This window comes from Aulonocara stuartgranti, assembly GCF_965226115.1.
Source record: "Aulonocara stuartgranti genome assembly, chromosome: 23".
NCBI lineage: Eukaryota > Metazoa > Chordata > Actinopteri > Cichliformes > Cichlidae > Aulonocara > Aulonocara stuartgranti.
The window spans coordinates 49,732,170-49,749,961 of NC_138958.1; the positions used below are offsets into that span (position 1 = coordinate 49,732,170).

Below are 17,792 nucleotides of genomic sequence, written 5' to 3' on the forward strand. Positions count from 1 at the left end.
TTTTTAAAACCAAGTTGAAGACACATTTGTTCACCCGATCCTACATGTCTTAATTCTATGGCTTTTAGTTTTTACATTTTTATTGTTTTTAACTTGTATTGTGTCTTTTACCTGTATTGCTATGTATCGCTTTTATTTTATTTATCTCTTTAGTTGTACAGCACTTTGTTTGAAAGCGCTTTATAAATAAAGTTGTTATTATTATTATTATTACAAGGTCCACGTTTACGGGAACATCTGCTACAGATATGGGAGAATATTTGATTTCTATTGTAGACAGAAGCCACGGGTGTGTTCAGTCAAACGTTTAGAATAAACTTTGGTCTATAAATGTGTTTCATGATTTATTTTTAACTCCAACTGCTTATTTGTACTATGCTTTCATTTCAGAGTGCAATGAGAAATAAAAAGGATATTTTCAATAAAACTGTCACGATCCTGGGTCTGTGACTCAGTGTTTTCTGTTTTGTATTGTTAATTTTTGATTTCATGATGTATCTTTGTTTATTCTTACGTTTTGGTTCTGTGTTTTGTTGTACCTCTAAGTTCAGTCTTTGTATTTCCTGCTTTGTTGTGAAGGTCCGTGTCTCATGTCAGTGTGTTTAGTTTGCGTTTCCTCTGTCTCGTCTTGTCAATCACTCCCAGCTGTGTCCTCCTTCTGTGTCTCATTCCCTCGTTATCCCTCTGTGTATTTAAGAGTTGTGTTTGCCTCTGTTAGTTGCTGGTTTGTCTGTGTATCTGTCAGGGTCCTGGGTCTCCTGATCTAGTGGTTTCAGTTCTTTGTGATTTTTGTGTTATGCCAGTTTAGTTTGTGAGTTATTCTATGCTTCCTAGGTTTTGATTCCCTGCCCCCCTTGTTTCTCTGTGCACTCTGTTCTGTGTTTAGTCTTCTCTGTCCATTTGTTCCGCCCTGTGTTGTTGCCTTCTGTGTCTCCCTCTGTGTAACTGTCTATATAGTGATGTGTTGTGGTGCTTTGCTCCCACCCCTTGTGTTCTGTGTTTTCGTCTTCCCTTCGTGTACTATTAGTTTTTAGGTTTTTGCTTAGTTTCCATGCTCACCTTCGCCATTTCTGTTTGTATCACCATGTGATGAATAAACTCACTTGCATCTGAGCTGCCTGCATAAAGGGTCCTTTAATAATTTACACACGGCTCGCAAACCGTGACAAAAACACTGGAAAAATTGGGCTGTTCTAAAACGTTTGACGGGTAGTGTATATATTTAGTTTATATATTTTCTTTATTTATAATAGTTTGTTTTATATTGTAGCAAAGTGTTACTTGGATACTTCTCTATGTGCTTCTTCATGTGCAATTTTGTTGCATTCTGAGCCTAAGAAATTTATTGGTGGTAGTGATGAACTGCTGTTAGAATCAAGTTAAATTCTGATAAATCAGACAATTACCTCTCCAGCTGTTGTTACAGTCTTTGTTTATCGGGTCCTTACAGGGTAAAAGATGACGACACCTAAAGAAATCCTTCTGGGGACTTTGGAGGATTTGGGACGTGATGACTTTGAAAAATTTAAGTGGCATCTGAAGAACGGGTCTGTAGAAGGTTTACCAGCAATCCCAGTGAGTAAACTGGAGAATGCAGAGAGGACGGACATAGTGGATCTGATGTTTGATACCTACTCTATCAACACTTTTGAAGTTGCTAAAAATCTTTTGGGGAGGATAAACAAGAATGATCTGTTGGAGAATTTAAATAAAACCATCCCAGAACCCACAGGTAAGTCAGGGAATGACTAAACAAAAAATACATAAACAATAAAAACCTTAGTTAACATTACACAGGTGCCATTAAAATCTATATAAATAATAAATCCAAAACACTTGCCAACACTTTCAGGAGTGAGAGACTGCAGAAAGCCAACAGTTTGTGTTTTATGCATCTGCACAAATAACCTCCTGTGTACACACATGAATATCTGCTCTTTGGGTTGGTTTGATTAAAATGGGACCAGCAGCAGGTTTTCAGCCCATTTTACAGATTTATATTGTCAGATTGGTTTTAGAGCTGTTTTATCAACATAAATGAGGCGACAACAACAGTTTGGGACACGTCACAAATATGATCAAAGTGCTTTTTCTTAAATCTATTTACCAGTTGAAGGTAAAGTTAAAAAAAATGGCTGCCATTTCTTTCTGCTGTTTGGAGACCCAAACAAAAAAATGCCCAGACAGTAAATGCTTTTTATTATGGTTGATAAACAGGACACTAAGGTGATTGGTCAAAGGTTGGAGGAAAGCCACAGTTCTCCTTATATGACTGAAATCCACCATTTCAGCTCATGCTTTTTCTTCTGCAGCTTTCTGGGAGATTCCACTTCAGCCTTCTGCTGGCAACGCTCCAGTTACCAAGCTTCCCATAGGCAGCATCATTAGAAAACATAGCATACATTTACACTGCTATGCAGATGATACCCAGCTCCATCTGTCCATGAAGCCAGATAACACACACCAATGAGTTAAACTGCAGGAATGTCTTAAAGACATAAAGACCTGGATGGCCGCTAACTTTCTGCTTCTTAATACAGATAAAACTGAGGTTATTGTACTCGGCCCTGAAAAGCCTAGAAATATGGTATCTAAGCAGATTCTTACTCTGGATGGCATTACCTTGGCCTCCAGTAACACTGTGAGGAACCTTGGAGTCATTTTTGACCAGGACATGTCCTTCAACGCACATATTAAACAAACATGTAAGACTGCTTTCTTCCATTTGTGCAACATCTCTAAATTTAGAAATATCCCGTCTCAGAGTGATGCTGAAAAACTAGTTCATGCATTTATTACTTCCAGGCTGGACGACTGTAATTCATTATTATCAGGATGTCCAAAAAACTCGCTGAAAAGCCTTCAGCTAATCCAAAATGCTGCAGCAAGAGTCCTGACAGGGACTAGAAAGAGAGAGCATATTTCTCCTGTTTTGGCTTCCCTTCATTGGCTTCCTGTTAAATCCAGAATTCAAAATCCTGCTCCTCACATACAAGGTCTTAAATAATCAGGCCCCATCTTATCTTAATGACCTTGTAGTACCATATCCCCCTATTAGAGCACTTCGCTCTCGCTCTGCAGGCCTACTTGTTGTTCACAGAGTATTTAAAAGTAGAATGGGAGGCAGAGCCTTCAGTTTTCAGGACCCAAAAAGATATTTGTTTTTTTTTTTCAGTTGTATTATTGTAGGTTCTTTACCTTACAATATAAAGCACATTGGGGTGACTGTTGTTGTTATTTGGAGGAATTAAAAAAAAACTTTTATACTTGAAATTCTTTCATTTATTCTACATATTTATTCATCACTGGCTCCATATTGTTGTTTATGTAATATGTGAAATGTTGCTAGTATTGATTTGGTGCTGTATAAATAAACATAATTAAATCGAATGTGTCTCTATAAAACCTGCCCTCAGTTATAACCCAAGTGTCAGGGCTCAATGGCTCATGAAAAGGAATGGAGTCAAGCACAGAACCAAAAAACGGAGGCTGAGTGACTTTTAACAGAAATGTATTTTTACTAGATTTCTTGACGGAGAAAGCTGAATCACGGCTAAATTCAACAGCAAGCGAGGTATTATGAGAAGTGCAGTGCTGAGGCCAGAACATAAGCTGAGGCAGGTCAAAGGAACAACAGGGGCAGAATCGGGCGAATAGAAACTATCCAGGATCACTGGAACAAAGGAGATAATAATCAGAGTGGTCCACAGTGTAGTGAATGAGTCCAAGATTTAAAAACTAAGAGGTGTTACGTGGCTGCAGGTGGAGATCAGCTGGAGGAGGAGATGAATTAAATCTGGGTACAGAGTGAGATGTGGGTGCACAGGGAAGCAGGCAGGTGAGGATGGCAGTTTGCAAGAGTGAGTTTTCCCAGCAGTGGCAGGGCAGAATCCTGAGGCGTGACTTATGGCGAGAGTTGGAAGATGTATCCAGGTGCCGACTAGGGAACAGGAAAAGAGGGTTACGCGAAACAAGCTGAGGAGCACAAGACAAAATGTGAGGCAGAGAACTGACTGTGCTAAGCAGACAATCTGGAGAAGGTTCATTGTGAGTGCTGCTCATAGATACTGCCGGAGTAATTGGCAACAGGTGAGGAGCACGGAGGAGTGAGGAGGGCTCCACCCAGGGGAGGAGAGCTGATGCTGTGGAAAGTTACTCAGACTCACTCGGATCATGACACCAAGAGTCCAGTGAACTGAACACATAACCACAGTAACCAGAATGCAGTTTTCTCATTTGTGTCATTTGCTGTTTATTCATGCAGAGATTCTCACTGAGTGTCAGCTCAAACTCAAGTCAGACCTGAAGCAGAAGTTCCAGTGTGTGCTCGAGGGGATTTCTACAACAGAAAACCCGACCCTCCTGAGTCAGTTCTACACAGAGCTCTATATCACAGGGGGAGGGACTGCAGAGGTTAATGATGAACATGAGGTTAGACAGATTGAAACAGCATCCAGGAAACCAGACAGACCAGAAACAACCATCAGACAAGAAGACATCTTTAAACTCCCACCTGGAAGAGATAAACCAATCAGAACAGTGCTGACAATGGGAGTGGCTGGCATTGGGAAAACAGTCCTAACACAGAAGTTCACTCTGGACTGGGCTGAAGACAAAGCCAACCAGGACATCCAGTTCATGTTTCCATTCACTTTCAGAGAGCTGAATGTGCTGAAAGAGGAAAAGTTCAGCTTGGTGGGACTTGTTCATTACTTCTTCACTGAAACCAAAGAAGCAGGAATCTACATCTTTGAAGACTTCCAGGTTGTGTTCATCTTTGATGGTCTGGATGAGTGTCGACCTCCTCTGGACTTCCACAAAACTGCAATCCTGACTGACCCTAGAAAGTCCACCTCAGTGGATGTGCTGCTGATAAACCTCATCAGGGGGAAACTGCTTCCCTCTGCTCGCCTCTGGATAACCACACGACCTGCAGCAGCCAATCAGATCCCTCCTGACTGTGTTGGCGTGGTGACAGAGGTCAGAGGGTTCACTGACCCACAGAAGGAGGAGTACTTCAGGAAGAGATTCAGAGATGAGGAGCAGGCCAGCAGCATCATCTCCCACATCAAGACATCACGAAGCCTCCACATCATGTGCCACATCCCAGTCTTCTGCTGGATCACTGCTACAGTTCTGGAGTTTGTCATGAAGAACAAAGAGAGCAAAGATCTGCCTAAGACTCTCACAGAGCTCTACCTACGCCTTGTGCTATTTCACCTAAAAACGAAGGACATCAAGTATGATGGAGGAGCTGAGACAGAGTCATGCAGGAAGATCATTGAGTCTCTGGGAAAACTGGCCTTTGATCAGCTGCAGAAAGGAAACCTGATCTTCTATAAATCAGACCTGACAGAGTGTGGCATCGATATCAGAGCAGCCTCAGTGTACTCAGGAGTGTTCACACAGATCTTTAAAGCTGATGAGTGTCACATGTTCACCGGTGTCGTTTACTGTTTCGTCCATCTGAGCATTCAGGAGTTCTTTGCTGCTCTTCATGTCTATCTGACCTTCATCAACTCTGGAGTCAACCTGCTTAAGAAACAATCTCCTCGCTTTAAAATCTTCCAGAAAACACTTACTGTAAAAGACTTCTACCAGAGTGCTGTGGACAAAGCCTTAGAGAGTCCAAATGGACACCTGGACTTGTTCCTCCGCTTCCTCCTGGGTCTTTCACTGCAGACCAATCAGGATCTTCTATGCATGCTGACAGAGACAGGAAGTAGCTCACAGACCAATCAGGAAACAGTCCAGTACATCAAGAAGAAGCTCAGTGGGAAACTGTCTGCAGAGAAAAGCATCAACCTGTTCCACTGTCTGAATGAACTGGATGATCGTTCTCTAGTGGAGGAGATCCAACAGTCCCTGAGATCAGGACGTCTCTCCACAGATCAACTGTCTCCTGCTCAGTGGTCGGCTCTGGTCTTCATCTTACTGTCATCAGATCTGGATGAGTTCGACCTGGAGAAATACTCCCGTTCAGAGAAGGCATTTTTGAAGCTGCTGCCAGTGGTCAAAGCATCCAAGAAAGTGCTGTAAGTGAATCTATGAACAAATATGTTTAATAATGCTAGATGAATAAAAGAATATGTCTCCATTGTTATTCTTCCTCAGGCTGAGAGATTGTAAACTCTCAAAAAGAAGCTTTGAAGCTTTGTCTGAAATTCTCAGCTCCCCATCCAATCATCTGAGAGAGCTGGACCTGAGCTCGAACAAGCTGCAGGATTCAGGATTGGATTTGCTGTGTGTTGGACTAAAGAGTCCTGACTGTAAACTTGAAACTCTCAGGTAAGGATACAGACTTTTTGACACTTTTTGACTCTTAAATCTGTAAGTTTATCTTGATGCGGACGTTCAAAGTCAGCACAATTTTCCTTTTAAGTTCCTGAGTTTATATTTTTGACTGTCAGGTTGTCTGGACAGATGTTTTTATTTTATTTTATTTTTTTACTTGTCCCTAAAGTCAGAACTAAACCCACATGTAGATGACTTTCAAATTCAAATTCAAATTCAAATTTTATTTGTCACGTACACAGTCATACACAGTACGATATGTAGTGAAATGCTTGGACAACTGCTCGTGACCTAAAGAAAACAAAAAAGGAAAAGGCTATGAATAAGATAGGAAATAAATATGAAAAATTAAAAAGGGTAAATTTAACTAGGAAGGAATAAAATATAAATTAAGGTTAAAAATGAAATAACTGTACAACACAAATTAGAATGAAGGGTAAATTTAACTGGGAAAGAATAAGATAAAATACATAAATTAAAGTTGAAAATAAAATAACTGTACAACAAAATACACAATATAGAACTATATAAGAATGTATGAAGAAATATAAATAAATATATACACAATAACAGCAGCTGTACAAGTATTAGCTTGAAATGAAGAATATAGTGTCCAGTGTTGTGCAATCCACATTATGTCTTGTGCAGTGCAAATATGCTTAAAGTGATTTAAGTGATGAAGTGAAAACAATGTCCAGAATGTCCAGTGTGTGTGTAAGAACTGTATGTGTGGGTCAGTACTGTGTGGTGGTGTGATTGAGAGACCGTATCGCCTGCGGGAAGAAGCTCCTCCTCAGTCTCTCTGTGTTGGTCTTTCCTGACCTCAACAGAGAGAACAGTCTGTTGTTGGGATGGCTGAGGTCCTTCACGATCTTCCTGGCCTTGGTCCAGCACCGCCTGCTGTAGATTGAGTGCAGGTCAGGGAGCTCGGAGCGGATGGTGCGCTCAGCTGATCGCACAACCCTCTGTAGAGCTCGTCTGTCCTGCATGGTGCTGTTCCCGAACCAGGTTAAGATGTTTCCCGTCAGGATGCTCTCTATGGTGCACGAGTAAAAGTTCCTGAGCACCTTGGAGGGCAGTTGGAAGTCTCTCAAGCGGTGTCCGGGTACACACCGGCTCACTCCTTGGCGGCTCGCTCGGGCCACTTCGGAGGTGGGGTGCCCCCGGCCTCTCAGCCTGGGGCTCGGTCACTCAGGCACAGCTGGCTGCCGGCGGAGCTCACGGGCGCGTCACTGCAACTCCCCCTGGCTTCTGCTCCGCGGCTGCTGAATGAGCCCTCATCTGGGACTCTCCTTAGCTCTTACTGGGACAGTGGCGCGGCTGCCCCTCTGTGGGTCTTCCTTGGTCTCTTGTGTTCTGGGGGCCTCTGGATGTCTGGAGTTTTGATCTCCTCCATACCTGCTTGATACCATAGAGGACAGGGCTGTGGCTCCCCACACTCCCTAGCAGATCATTACATGGAGAAACCTTTGGAATGCAAGCATGCTGATCCACACAGGTATGCACACAGGTGTACACATGGGTATTCATAGACGCGGACTACAGCTTTCTTGGCTGCTGCCTCAAAGCACACTGTGCGCTGGCTATCTTGCGTGCTGCACAATATCGTTTATTATTTAGTAACTATCGATATCTACTGCTAGCTAGTTTATTGTGATGGTGCTTTTTTTTTCTTATTATGTTGCTCTTTGTTGTTTTTTTTGTTTGTTTGTTTTTTTCTCTCTTCCCCCCCTTCTCACCGTCTCTTCTCCCCTTTGGTTTTCTTTCTCTCCCTCTCTTTCTTTCATTCTTTCTCCCTGTCCTATCCCCCAGTCATGTCTGTCCCGTTTGTAGCAACCGAAAATAAAATAAATTCATAATTATAATAAAGGTCAATCAAATGGACCAATATGGAAAGGCCATGATGATCCACTTGGTAAAATAAATCCGCTTGGCATCTTTCTTGGCGTTAAGACAACAATTCTGATGGCTAAAGATCCAAACGGGACACACAAAAAAAAAGAGACACAGCTCTGTGTTTTCCAATTTGTCATCGTTTTGAAAGTTTACATTTCTTCAGTGTTGAGCAGCAGAAATGAGACTTTCCTGTCAGAGGTCATTTTTAAAAAAATGAGGTGAATCAACCATGAAAACCATGAATCAACATGTGAACATGAGCTGATGCTGCTGAAGTGAAGCAAAGTTACAGAGCTTTGATTAATATTGAGTAAGAACTGGACTCTCATACAGCGAGACTCAAATGCCTTTAAACATCAGCTTATCCTGCTGATCCAAGTCCAACACTGAGTTTGTAAAAACATGTTTGTCAATCATTTTGTTTGGTTTCTGAGGAAAAAGATTCAATAACTTGCTGCTAATACACAACATTTCATCATATTTCCTCATAACCCTCTTTTGTCTGACCATTTGATCCCATTTGAATTTGCAATAAAGGATCCACAGAGTTTGGTGACAATAATGACAGTAGATGTTTGTGTGAAAGTGCTGGAAGCAAATGAGTGTGTGATGTTCTTTCAGTGTTGCACTTTGTAGACGCTCCCTGAGCACTGGTCTCACAGCCAGCTGCACATAGAGACCAGTGTTGTTAGTCCAGGTCAGAAGATGACTTGTTGGAATGAAAATGAGCTTGTAGTTTGTCTGCTTTAATAATGTGACTGGAAAAAGGTGTTGGACTTCAAATATGTCCATTTCTGTCACACTTCACCTTTAAAAGTGAAGCCATGTGGTTCCTGGAAGGAAAAACACGACTTTTTCAAGTCTTTGTCCTGTTTTTATGAGAAATGTACGACTTTAATGTTCTTTTTTTTTTTTAACTCAATTTTTATTATAATTTACAACATTGCAACTTGTACTTGTCAATGTTCACAAGTAGGACAGTTACAGGAACTGCAATGCAGAAATGTAGATTAAAATAAGAACTGCAATTAGGAAGCACAAAACAAAACTGGGAAGCAAAACAAAACCCAAGCAAGCAAACAAACAAACAGACAACAACAAAAACAAAAACTTTATGTAATATTAAATAACATGTGACAAACTTAGCCGTAAATGGACAAAACGAAATAGACCTATGCTAAATTATTGAAACAGTAAAGCATGTATGGGTCGCCAACGCTCAGTAAACAATTCTCTCTGAATCTGCAGAGCAGATGTTATTTCCTCCATCTGGTAAATTTCTCTTGCTTTATCAATCCACATATTATATGAAGGTGGGTCAAGATTCAGCCATTTAATAGTGATACACTTTAGTGCTGCTGTAAGATTCTTAAGAGATACGTTTTATTGTTTCCCGCAAAACCCTTTGGTAAGACTCCTAAAATGGCTAACTGTTGGTCTTTGTTAATGGTTGTTGGAAAACTGTACTGAGAACTTTAAATATGTCATTCCAAAGTGAGCAGATTTTTGGGCATGACCAGAATATATGTGAGTGGGTTCCTAAAGAAGTACCACAATTTCGCCAGCAGGTGTCAGGATTTGTAGGCTTCATTTTGGCAATTATCTCTGGGGTTCTAAAATATCTCATGACCACCTTCCATTTAAATTCTCTCCACAGCCCAGAATTAGTCACCAGATGGGCTTCACCGAACACCTCTTCCCAGGTGTCCTCTGAGATTTGAGTGCCAGTCTCAGCTTCCCACCTTGCCTTAATATCCAAAGTTGCATTTGTATTGAAACTCATAAATGGGTTATAAAAATGAGTGATTAATTTTGGGGAGGAATTACTTTGAAATGTTTTTAGAAATATTTCCTCAATGGGTGAGGGCTCCAAAACTTGCCTCCATTCTTTATGTTTTGTCAAAAAGCTTCTTAGCTGCAGAAATCTAAAAAAGTCAGAAGAAGGAAGCCGAAACTGACCTCAACTGTTCAAATGAGCTCAGGTGCCCATTCCTCACAACATGACAAAGTTTATGAAGCCCGCTATGTGACCATGCTCTGAAGCCAGAGTCTTCCACAATAGGAGAAAAACCCTGCAGGGAGGAGAGGCTTGATAGAATTGAAATTTCTTTTGGAAGACCAAATGATTGTTTGATTCTACGCCAAATCTTTAGTGTGACCCTCGTCCGTTCCCCCATATGCACATTTTTAATTGAAATGTTAGAAAAAAGCAGGGATTCCAATGATCTTTTGCACATTGTCTTCTCAATGTTTAGCCCCTGAGTTTCAGACAAATCCCGCACCCATACAGTCAGGGGTCTCATCTGAGCTGCCCAGAAATAATATTTCAGGTTTGGAACAGCCAATCCCCCCTGCAGGTTTGACAGTTTTAATGTTTGGAACTTGATCCTTGGGCGTTTGCTTTGCCATTTAAATTTGGAAAGAAGTTCATCTAAATTATCAAATGTAGAGTTGGGAATGTTAATAGGCAGCATTATTCCTCTGCGGGGCAACCTGCATATGTCCAATAAAGCATTCATTCAATTCAATTCAATTCATAGTCCCAGTCTCCAGAGCGCAGTGGTAAGCTTTCAGTAATAAGGGTGCGACTTTGTCCTTAAGTTTTTTAAGTGCTAAGCCTCTTAAGTGTTAAGGTTTGAAATCACCTGTAAAATTTCTTGTTCATCGAACTCCTTTGCTACAGACTCTGGCAGTGTTTTTAAATTGATCTTTTCTAAGAAATCAGATAGTGTATTGTTATCTTTACATGTATCTGAATTTATATATAATAACTCGAAAAATTTGGCAAAACAACTTGCAATTTGATTTGGTTTAGTAATTAGGGTTTGATCTGACTTCAACTTTTGGACCATATTACAAGTTTGCTGTTTCCTGAGTCTTATTGCCAGCAATCTACTAGCCCTACTACCCTGTTCATAGTACTTTTGTTTAGTGAATCTGAAATTGCCCTCAATTTTCTCGTTTATTAAACTATTAAGATCACTACGTAACATTTTAAGATCGGAAAGGAAATTGGCTGTCTGTGCTTTTTTGTGTTGTTGCTCTAGGTGTTTTATTTTGGCCTTCAATTCACACCGCCTAGCCTCTTTTCTTTTTTTCCCGGCACTTGTAAATGATATTATGCGACCTCTAATGTATGCCTTGGCGCAAACCCAGAGAGTTAAAGGCGATATCTCTGGAGTTGTGTTCAACTGCAAGTAAGTCTTTAGTTCGGTATGTATGAACTCAAAAAACTGCCAATCATTTAGGAGTGAGGCATTTAATCGCCAGACTTTAATGTTCTTGATGCTCCTGTACCATCTCTCTGTCATCCTCCTCGCTCCCTCTTTGCACTCACAGTCTTTGTGCATCATTAACACTCACATGAGGAAAACCAAAGTTTTACTGGGCAGAAGATGATCATCAGTGACGCTGTCTTTAAGATACTCTTGTTAGAAATGTTCGACTTTAATGTGAAACATTCAGAGTTTTTTCTCTTGTGTTTGTTTGAAGCTGCTTCCTGTTGGCTTCAGCTGTTTGGAGTTTCCATTTTCTAAACTTCTACATTCTGAACCTTCTTCAGCTCTGAACAGATGATGAAACACTGAATGATTTCAAGCACTTTGTCTAATAAACTTACATCTTTCATTCTTTACACAGATTGAAGGACTGTGATTTGTCAGATATTGGCCTTGAATATCTGGCAGCAGCACTGAAGTCCAACCCCTCGTATCCCACAGAGGTGGACCTGAGTGGAACCTACAGCAACCTGAAGGGTTCAGGAGTGAAGCATCTGTGTGATTTTCGGGAGAATCCACGATGTCGATTTGAAACTCTGAGGTCAGTCAGCATGTTTTAGTTGTGCTGAGATGAATATGATGTGAAAGTTGTGCTGACACTAAACTGCAGACATCAGGCTGATATTATACTGATCCACACTGAGGATCTTCATGGTAAAGTCTGTTTTCTTCTTCTCTGGTTTAGTCCATTGACTGCAGCAGAACAATGTTCACATTTCAAACAGTGATATTCAACGTATGGCCCGCGGCCCACACGCGGCCTGCCCACCTTTCCTGATTCAGAGAGAGGGGACCCTGATTAACTGTGTAGCTTCTTCCTCACAGTTCTAAGTATCAGACACAACAATGAATAATCCACAGCTGACTGTCTTTAGCAGGTCAAAGGTCACGGCACACAGCACTCTGTGAAACAGTTTGGAGCAGGAATTCTTGCACATTTACAAACTGACACTGCTGCACGGCATGCTGGGTAATGCTAGCTGCTCAGGTATGGGCGTGCTAACGGCTGTGAGACTCTGTGGCTGCAGAACACTGAAGAAGAGAAAAGAGAGGTGGAGGATGAAGAAAAGAGGCGGAGATGAAGCAGAAGTTTTGCTCCAGAGAGGAGCTGTGTCTGTGTGGGTGGGGCTCAGGCAGCTCCGCCCACACAGTGACAGTGAAGCAGGTGAAGAGTAATAAATGAAGACAGCAGACAGGATTTGATAAGCTGATGTACAAACATGTAGGTCGTGTCCAAATTCATGGGCTGCATCCTCCTGAGGCCGCATTTGTAGACCGATTACGTCACAGCGACGCGTCGAAGGCTGTCCAAATTCGTAGACTCCTCCGAATGCAGCCAACAAATGCGTCCTCCTTTTCCCCGAATTTGAAGGATGGGTCGGGTGTGTCCTTCGTGGCCTACCATATCCCAGAATTCATAGCGCGGCCCAGCCAAACTCCAGTTTCCAACAATGGCGGCCGCTACTAAGTTTTAAAATTACTCATACTAATCTTTTTCGGTCACAAAATAAACTTTTAACATATTTTCAGGCGAGAAAGTAGCTGTGTAAACATCAAATATCTGCTCGGTTTATCAAGATACCGCATATTTGCAAAAGTGCTTCGACGTTTTCGGAGACGTCTGCTACCCACCAGCTCGATAGCTCGCCGGGAGCTCGAGGGTCACTGAAGCCGCCGAGAACGGCACAACTCCCGGCACATCATTTTCAGATCACCGCGGACTTTCGCTACTCAGGTTAAACGTGATATATAAGTCACTTAGACAACCTCAAAATGTTATTGTTTGGCTTTTTTCAGTGTTTTGTTTGTTCGTGAGTAAATCGGTTTGGCTGAGATTAAAGTTATTAGATTAGATAAAATAAAACTTTATTAATCCCCCAGGTGGGTTCCTCCTTGGTCTTTACAGAGCTGACTAAACGTCAAACAGAAAACTGATTAAACAGAAGTATGAGACGGTCGAGAATTTACGCCAGTGTCCTGTTATATTTTAGATAGCAAGGAGCAGACGGCTGAGTTTATTAAACTCCACCGAGACAGCGGTGACGCTAATCAGAAGGCTAGACCGTCCAATTTCCCCAGCCGTTTATTTCCAGCCTACCCGACCTTCTGAGGACCCAGCCCACGTAGACCGCAAAGGCCGGGTCCTCGGGAGGATGCAGCCCATGAATTTGGACACGACCGTAGAATGATGGTGGCAGCTACAGAAACAGGTCCATACAGACTGAAGCGTGTCTCAGTCTGAATGTACACTGCTGTTATAAGAGCTGTGGAAACTCAGGTCAAAAGGACGTAACCACACTGCTGACAGTTCCAGGACAGTCACAGAGTTACGGCATCATTTGTGACCATAAAGACAGAAAGCTCATCCAAATCCTGGGATTAAAAGTCTGTCCTGGTGGTGTCCAGTCAAACACGTCTCTGTGAAAGCTTCAATCCAACAGGCTCCAAAGTCCTTCTGCTCATTTCCTCGCCGGGTTCTTGATGCTCCTGTACCATCTCTCTGTCATCCTCCTCGCTCCCTCTTTGCACTCACAGTCTTTGTGCATCATTAACACTCACATGTGGAAAACCAAAGTTTTACTGGGCAGAAGATGATCATCAGTGACTCTGTCTTTAAAACACTCTTGTTAGAAATGTACGACTTTAATGTGAAACATTCAGAGTTTTTTCTCTTGTTGTGTTTGTTTGAAGCTGCTTCCTGTTGGCTTCAGCTGTTTGGAGTTTCCATTTTCTAAACTTCTACATTCTGAACCTTCTTCAGCTCTGAACAGATGATGAAACACTGAATGATTTCAAGCACTTTGTCTAATAAATTTACATCTTTCATTCTCTATACAGATTGGGGAGCTGTGATTTGTCAGAGATCAGCTGTGATTATCTGGAAGCAGTGCTGAAGCTCAACCCTTCGTATCCCAGAGAGGTGGACCTGAGCTACCACAAGCTTCAGGATTCAGGAGTGAAGCAGCTGTGTGTTCTTCTGGAGAATCCACAACATCAAATTGAAACTCTGAGGTCAGTCTCCACGTTTTAGTTGTGCTGACACTGTCGATCTGTGGAACTAAAACCTTTATACAGGAAGTCTGGTTCAGCTCTTTGTAGACCTTCTAATCTCTGATGCTCTGAGTTTTACTCAGTAGATGATGCAGAGTTGTGAAGCCGATGTGGGTGAGGACACTCGCCCAGCTCTAACTACTTTGACGTCCAGGCGGCTTCCCTGCTTGTCCTGATACAAACAAACCTGAGTAACCTTGCAGGTCAGATCTCATCAGTCACACCTGTTATGGCAGCTCTCCTCTAGATTGTAGTTCTTGTTAACCTGGGATGGTTTTAGAAGCCTGGACCACAGACTGCAAGGGAAGATATTACTGGGAAAGGCCAAAGCAACCTATTAGACCCATTAAACACTAACATAGATGAATACTCAGATTTAAACCTTTATTGTTTCACAAAGGGTTAAAAAGGGAACGTCCACAGTTTAGACTGCAGCAGATTTTATTAAAGCAGTTTGACAGGAGCAAAGCAAAAACACAAAGAATAAGTGTTTCACATATTAATACATATAACATAATAATAAAAGAAAAGCAAAATAATGATACAAAAGAATGAAAAAGTTGTCCAGAGCAGCAGGATGTCTGAGGTCTGCAGAAACACAAAAACACAGCAGCTAAAAATAGTTGTTGAAAGAAAACGAGGTGGGAGCTGCTGATTCCTGAGCTTTGATACTGGATTAGCTTCAGTAGTTATTCCCATCACTGCTGTAGGAGCTACATTTAGTCACAGCTGATTGTCTTCTTTGACCAATCAGAAGACTACTGTTGTAAAAACAAGCAGACAAAGAACCAATGAGAGTGAAGAACAGGATAAAGAGCTCGTGTGATGGAGGCAAAGCAATAATCAGCAGACTGTAGCAGTTTCTATCTGGATGAAAGTAGAAGGAGCTCAGCGGAGCTCAGTCCCATATCTTTGGTTAGAAACAACATCAGTGATTTCCTGCTGCTCGAGATGATTCCAGCAGCTCTCATTCCAGCAGCTGTTGAGAGAAACAGCTGATGGCTCACAGCTCGTGCACTGTTGGATCTCCAGATGTTCACGTGGCTGAAGTCTGTGAAGAAACTGTGGTCCACGTAGTTCACACGGCCTCAGATTGGACCGAGCTCCCTGGATCACTGCAGCATCCTCAGCTGGTACATGGACGTCTCTGCTCCTCAGTCTTGGAGCCCCTGCAGGTCCGTCCACACCACCAGGGTCTTCTCACTCACCTTTCCTTTGTCCTCGTCCTTCATCGGCCGTGCTGTGTCTTTGTTCCTGCGGTGTTGTTCCCACGATGCAGCGCTGATGTTCCCTCCTTGAATGCACAACAAGTACGGTGCTGGTCTTTCTCGGGTGGAGCAGAGACAGATTGAAGTCTTTCAGGCTTTAGTGCCGACTTCCCTGACAGAGGCTGGACTCCATGGTCTGCACAGGAGGCTTCTACACTGTGTGGAGGTGACTCCTGGACTTGAAGACAGGCTGCAGGTACATGTGTGATGAAGAGGAGCTACAGCAGTGTGATGGAGCTGCAGGTGTGAAGGAAGTCCTGCTGTCCTGTCCCACCCTCATCTTTGCTTCCTCTGTCTTCTCTGGACTTGTCCTCCTGTTTCAGAAACAGCACTGCTTCATGCTGAGGGTGGACGGGAGCGTTGGCTCTGATTCTTTTACCGTCCACCACAAGGAGACACTGATGCTGACCTCCTGATTCATCTGCATGTGTTCTGCTTCACACTGCTCACCTCCACCAAAGACTTCACAAACATCTTCTTTCTTTGAGTCCAGTTTGTCCCACAAACACTTCCAAATCTCCTCCTCTGAGATTCTGCAGCTTCTTGCAGTGTGACTCAGCTGACTTCTGACAGACCACAGACTGGCACAGCATCCACATGTGTCTCCTTTCAAACAGGCTCTTGATGTTTCCTCCCACATCATTCTGGCCTCTCAGTCTCCTTTGTTCTCCAGCTCTGTAGCTCCAGCTGGTGAAGCTTCAGTTTTCCATGTTGGTAACAGTAAACTACAGCCTCTGCTGTCAGCTGGGTAACTAAACAGAGCTGCAGCACGTCTCTGCGGTGGTGCTACTGTAACACACCCCAAGCAAGAGGGCGGCTGACAGATTATGTCTGGTTCTGAAAAAAACAGATAAATTATGAGATGGACGACAGGTAGTGTGTTTCCTCTCTCGCTTCTGCCAGATCTTTATTTAAACACATTCATGTGTTCACTACAGGTTGCAAAAACTTCTTAACATCTCTGTCTCACATTCCCAAAGCCCAAAATCAGAATAAACTAAAATAGTATAATAATAGTATAAACAAAAATCTAAACAGTCATCTCTGTTGTTTGTTACTAAGAGCTATAAATCACACTTTTTTTCACACATCGTTTGATAAAGCAAACATTCCAGTATTGTACCATATACTAATGGCGTATCTGTGTAGTGGAAATCTCCACATCAACATTGCAGAGCGATCAGAATTATTATAGGTTATTACACTAACTTCGGACAATAACAGTGACAACATATCAAACTGTCTCTGCGAACACATTAACTCAAATATACAGGAGCCGTGGTGTACTTTTGTTACAAGAGGGTGCCTTAAGTTTAGAAAACAACAAAGCTAACAGCTACTCTAGGATGTGGCGAGCTAAGCTAGCTCCTACTCTCGATCGTAACACATTTCAATGAGCAAAACAGACGAATACAGATCCCAGCAAAACAAACTGCTGGTCAGGTTTTACCCTTATTTGGCATGTAAATTATGTGGACCACATGTGTGGCCTTATTACTTACTAACCTGAAAAAAACAGATAAATTATGAGATGGACGACAGGTAGTGTGTTTCCTCTCTCGCTTCTGCCAGATCTGAAGACGAGCAGTAGCGTCACACTAAACCATCTCACTGGGGCGGAAGTGCCCCCTTGTGGCGTAACTAGGGATCACACCACATGTTGGATCTCCAACAAAAATCACAAGATTAAGGCCCTTCCTTAACAAAACTACACCTAAAAGCTTAAATCACATAATGTGACCACACATTACAGTGTGTCACACGCTCCCTGACAAAATAAGAATGGCTCCTGGCATTCAAACCTCAATTTTCCTCAAAAACATTGACACATACACTTATTCAATATAACAAAGGTGTGTATATGTAAGGTGTGTAAGCATATGAAAGGTGAGGTGTAAAGCATGTGGGTGTTGGAATATGATAAGGAACTGTCCATGGTGGCATGTAGGGTGAGGAGAGCGTTGCAACTGTAGGATGAGGCTGGTACGATGGTTCACCCAGTGTT

General features: G+C 42.2%; 2 protein-coding genes across 2 annotated transcripts in view; both read left to right on the forward strand.

The window, feature by feature from the left end:
* LOC309701485 (NACHT, LRR and PYD domains-containing protein 12-like) overlaps positions 1-17,792 on the forward strand; it is a 1,029,495-nt gene that overhangs the window by 167,442 nt on the left and 844,261 nt on the right. The window lies entirely within an intron of this gene.
* On the forward strand, positions 1,459-16,203 carry LOC309700390 (NLR family CARD domain-containing protein 3-like; the record flags this gene model as incomplete). Its single annotated transcript, XM_082523909.1, has 5 exons — positions 1,459-1,732; positions 4,265-6,035; positions 14,307-14,435; positions 15,932-15,983; positions 16,111-16,203. 5 exons carry the CDS (start codon positions 1,459-1,461, stop codon positions 16,201-16,203), a joined length of 2,319 nt encoding a protein of 772 aa, XP_082380035.1.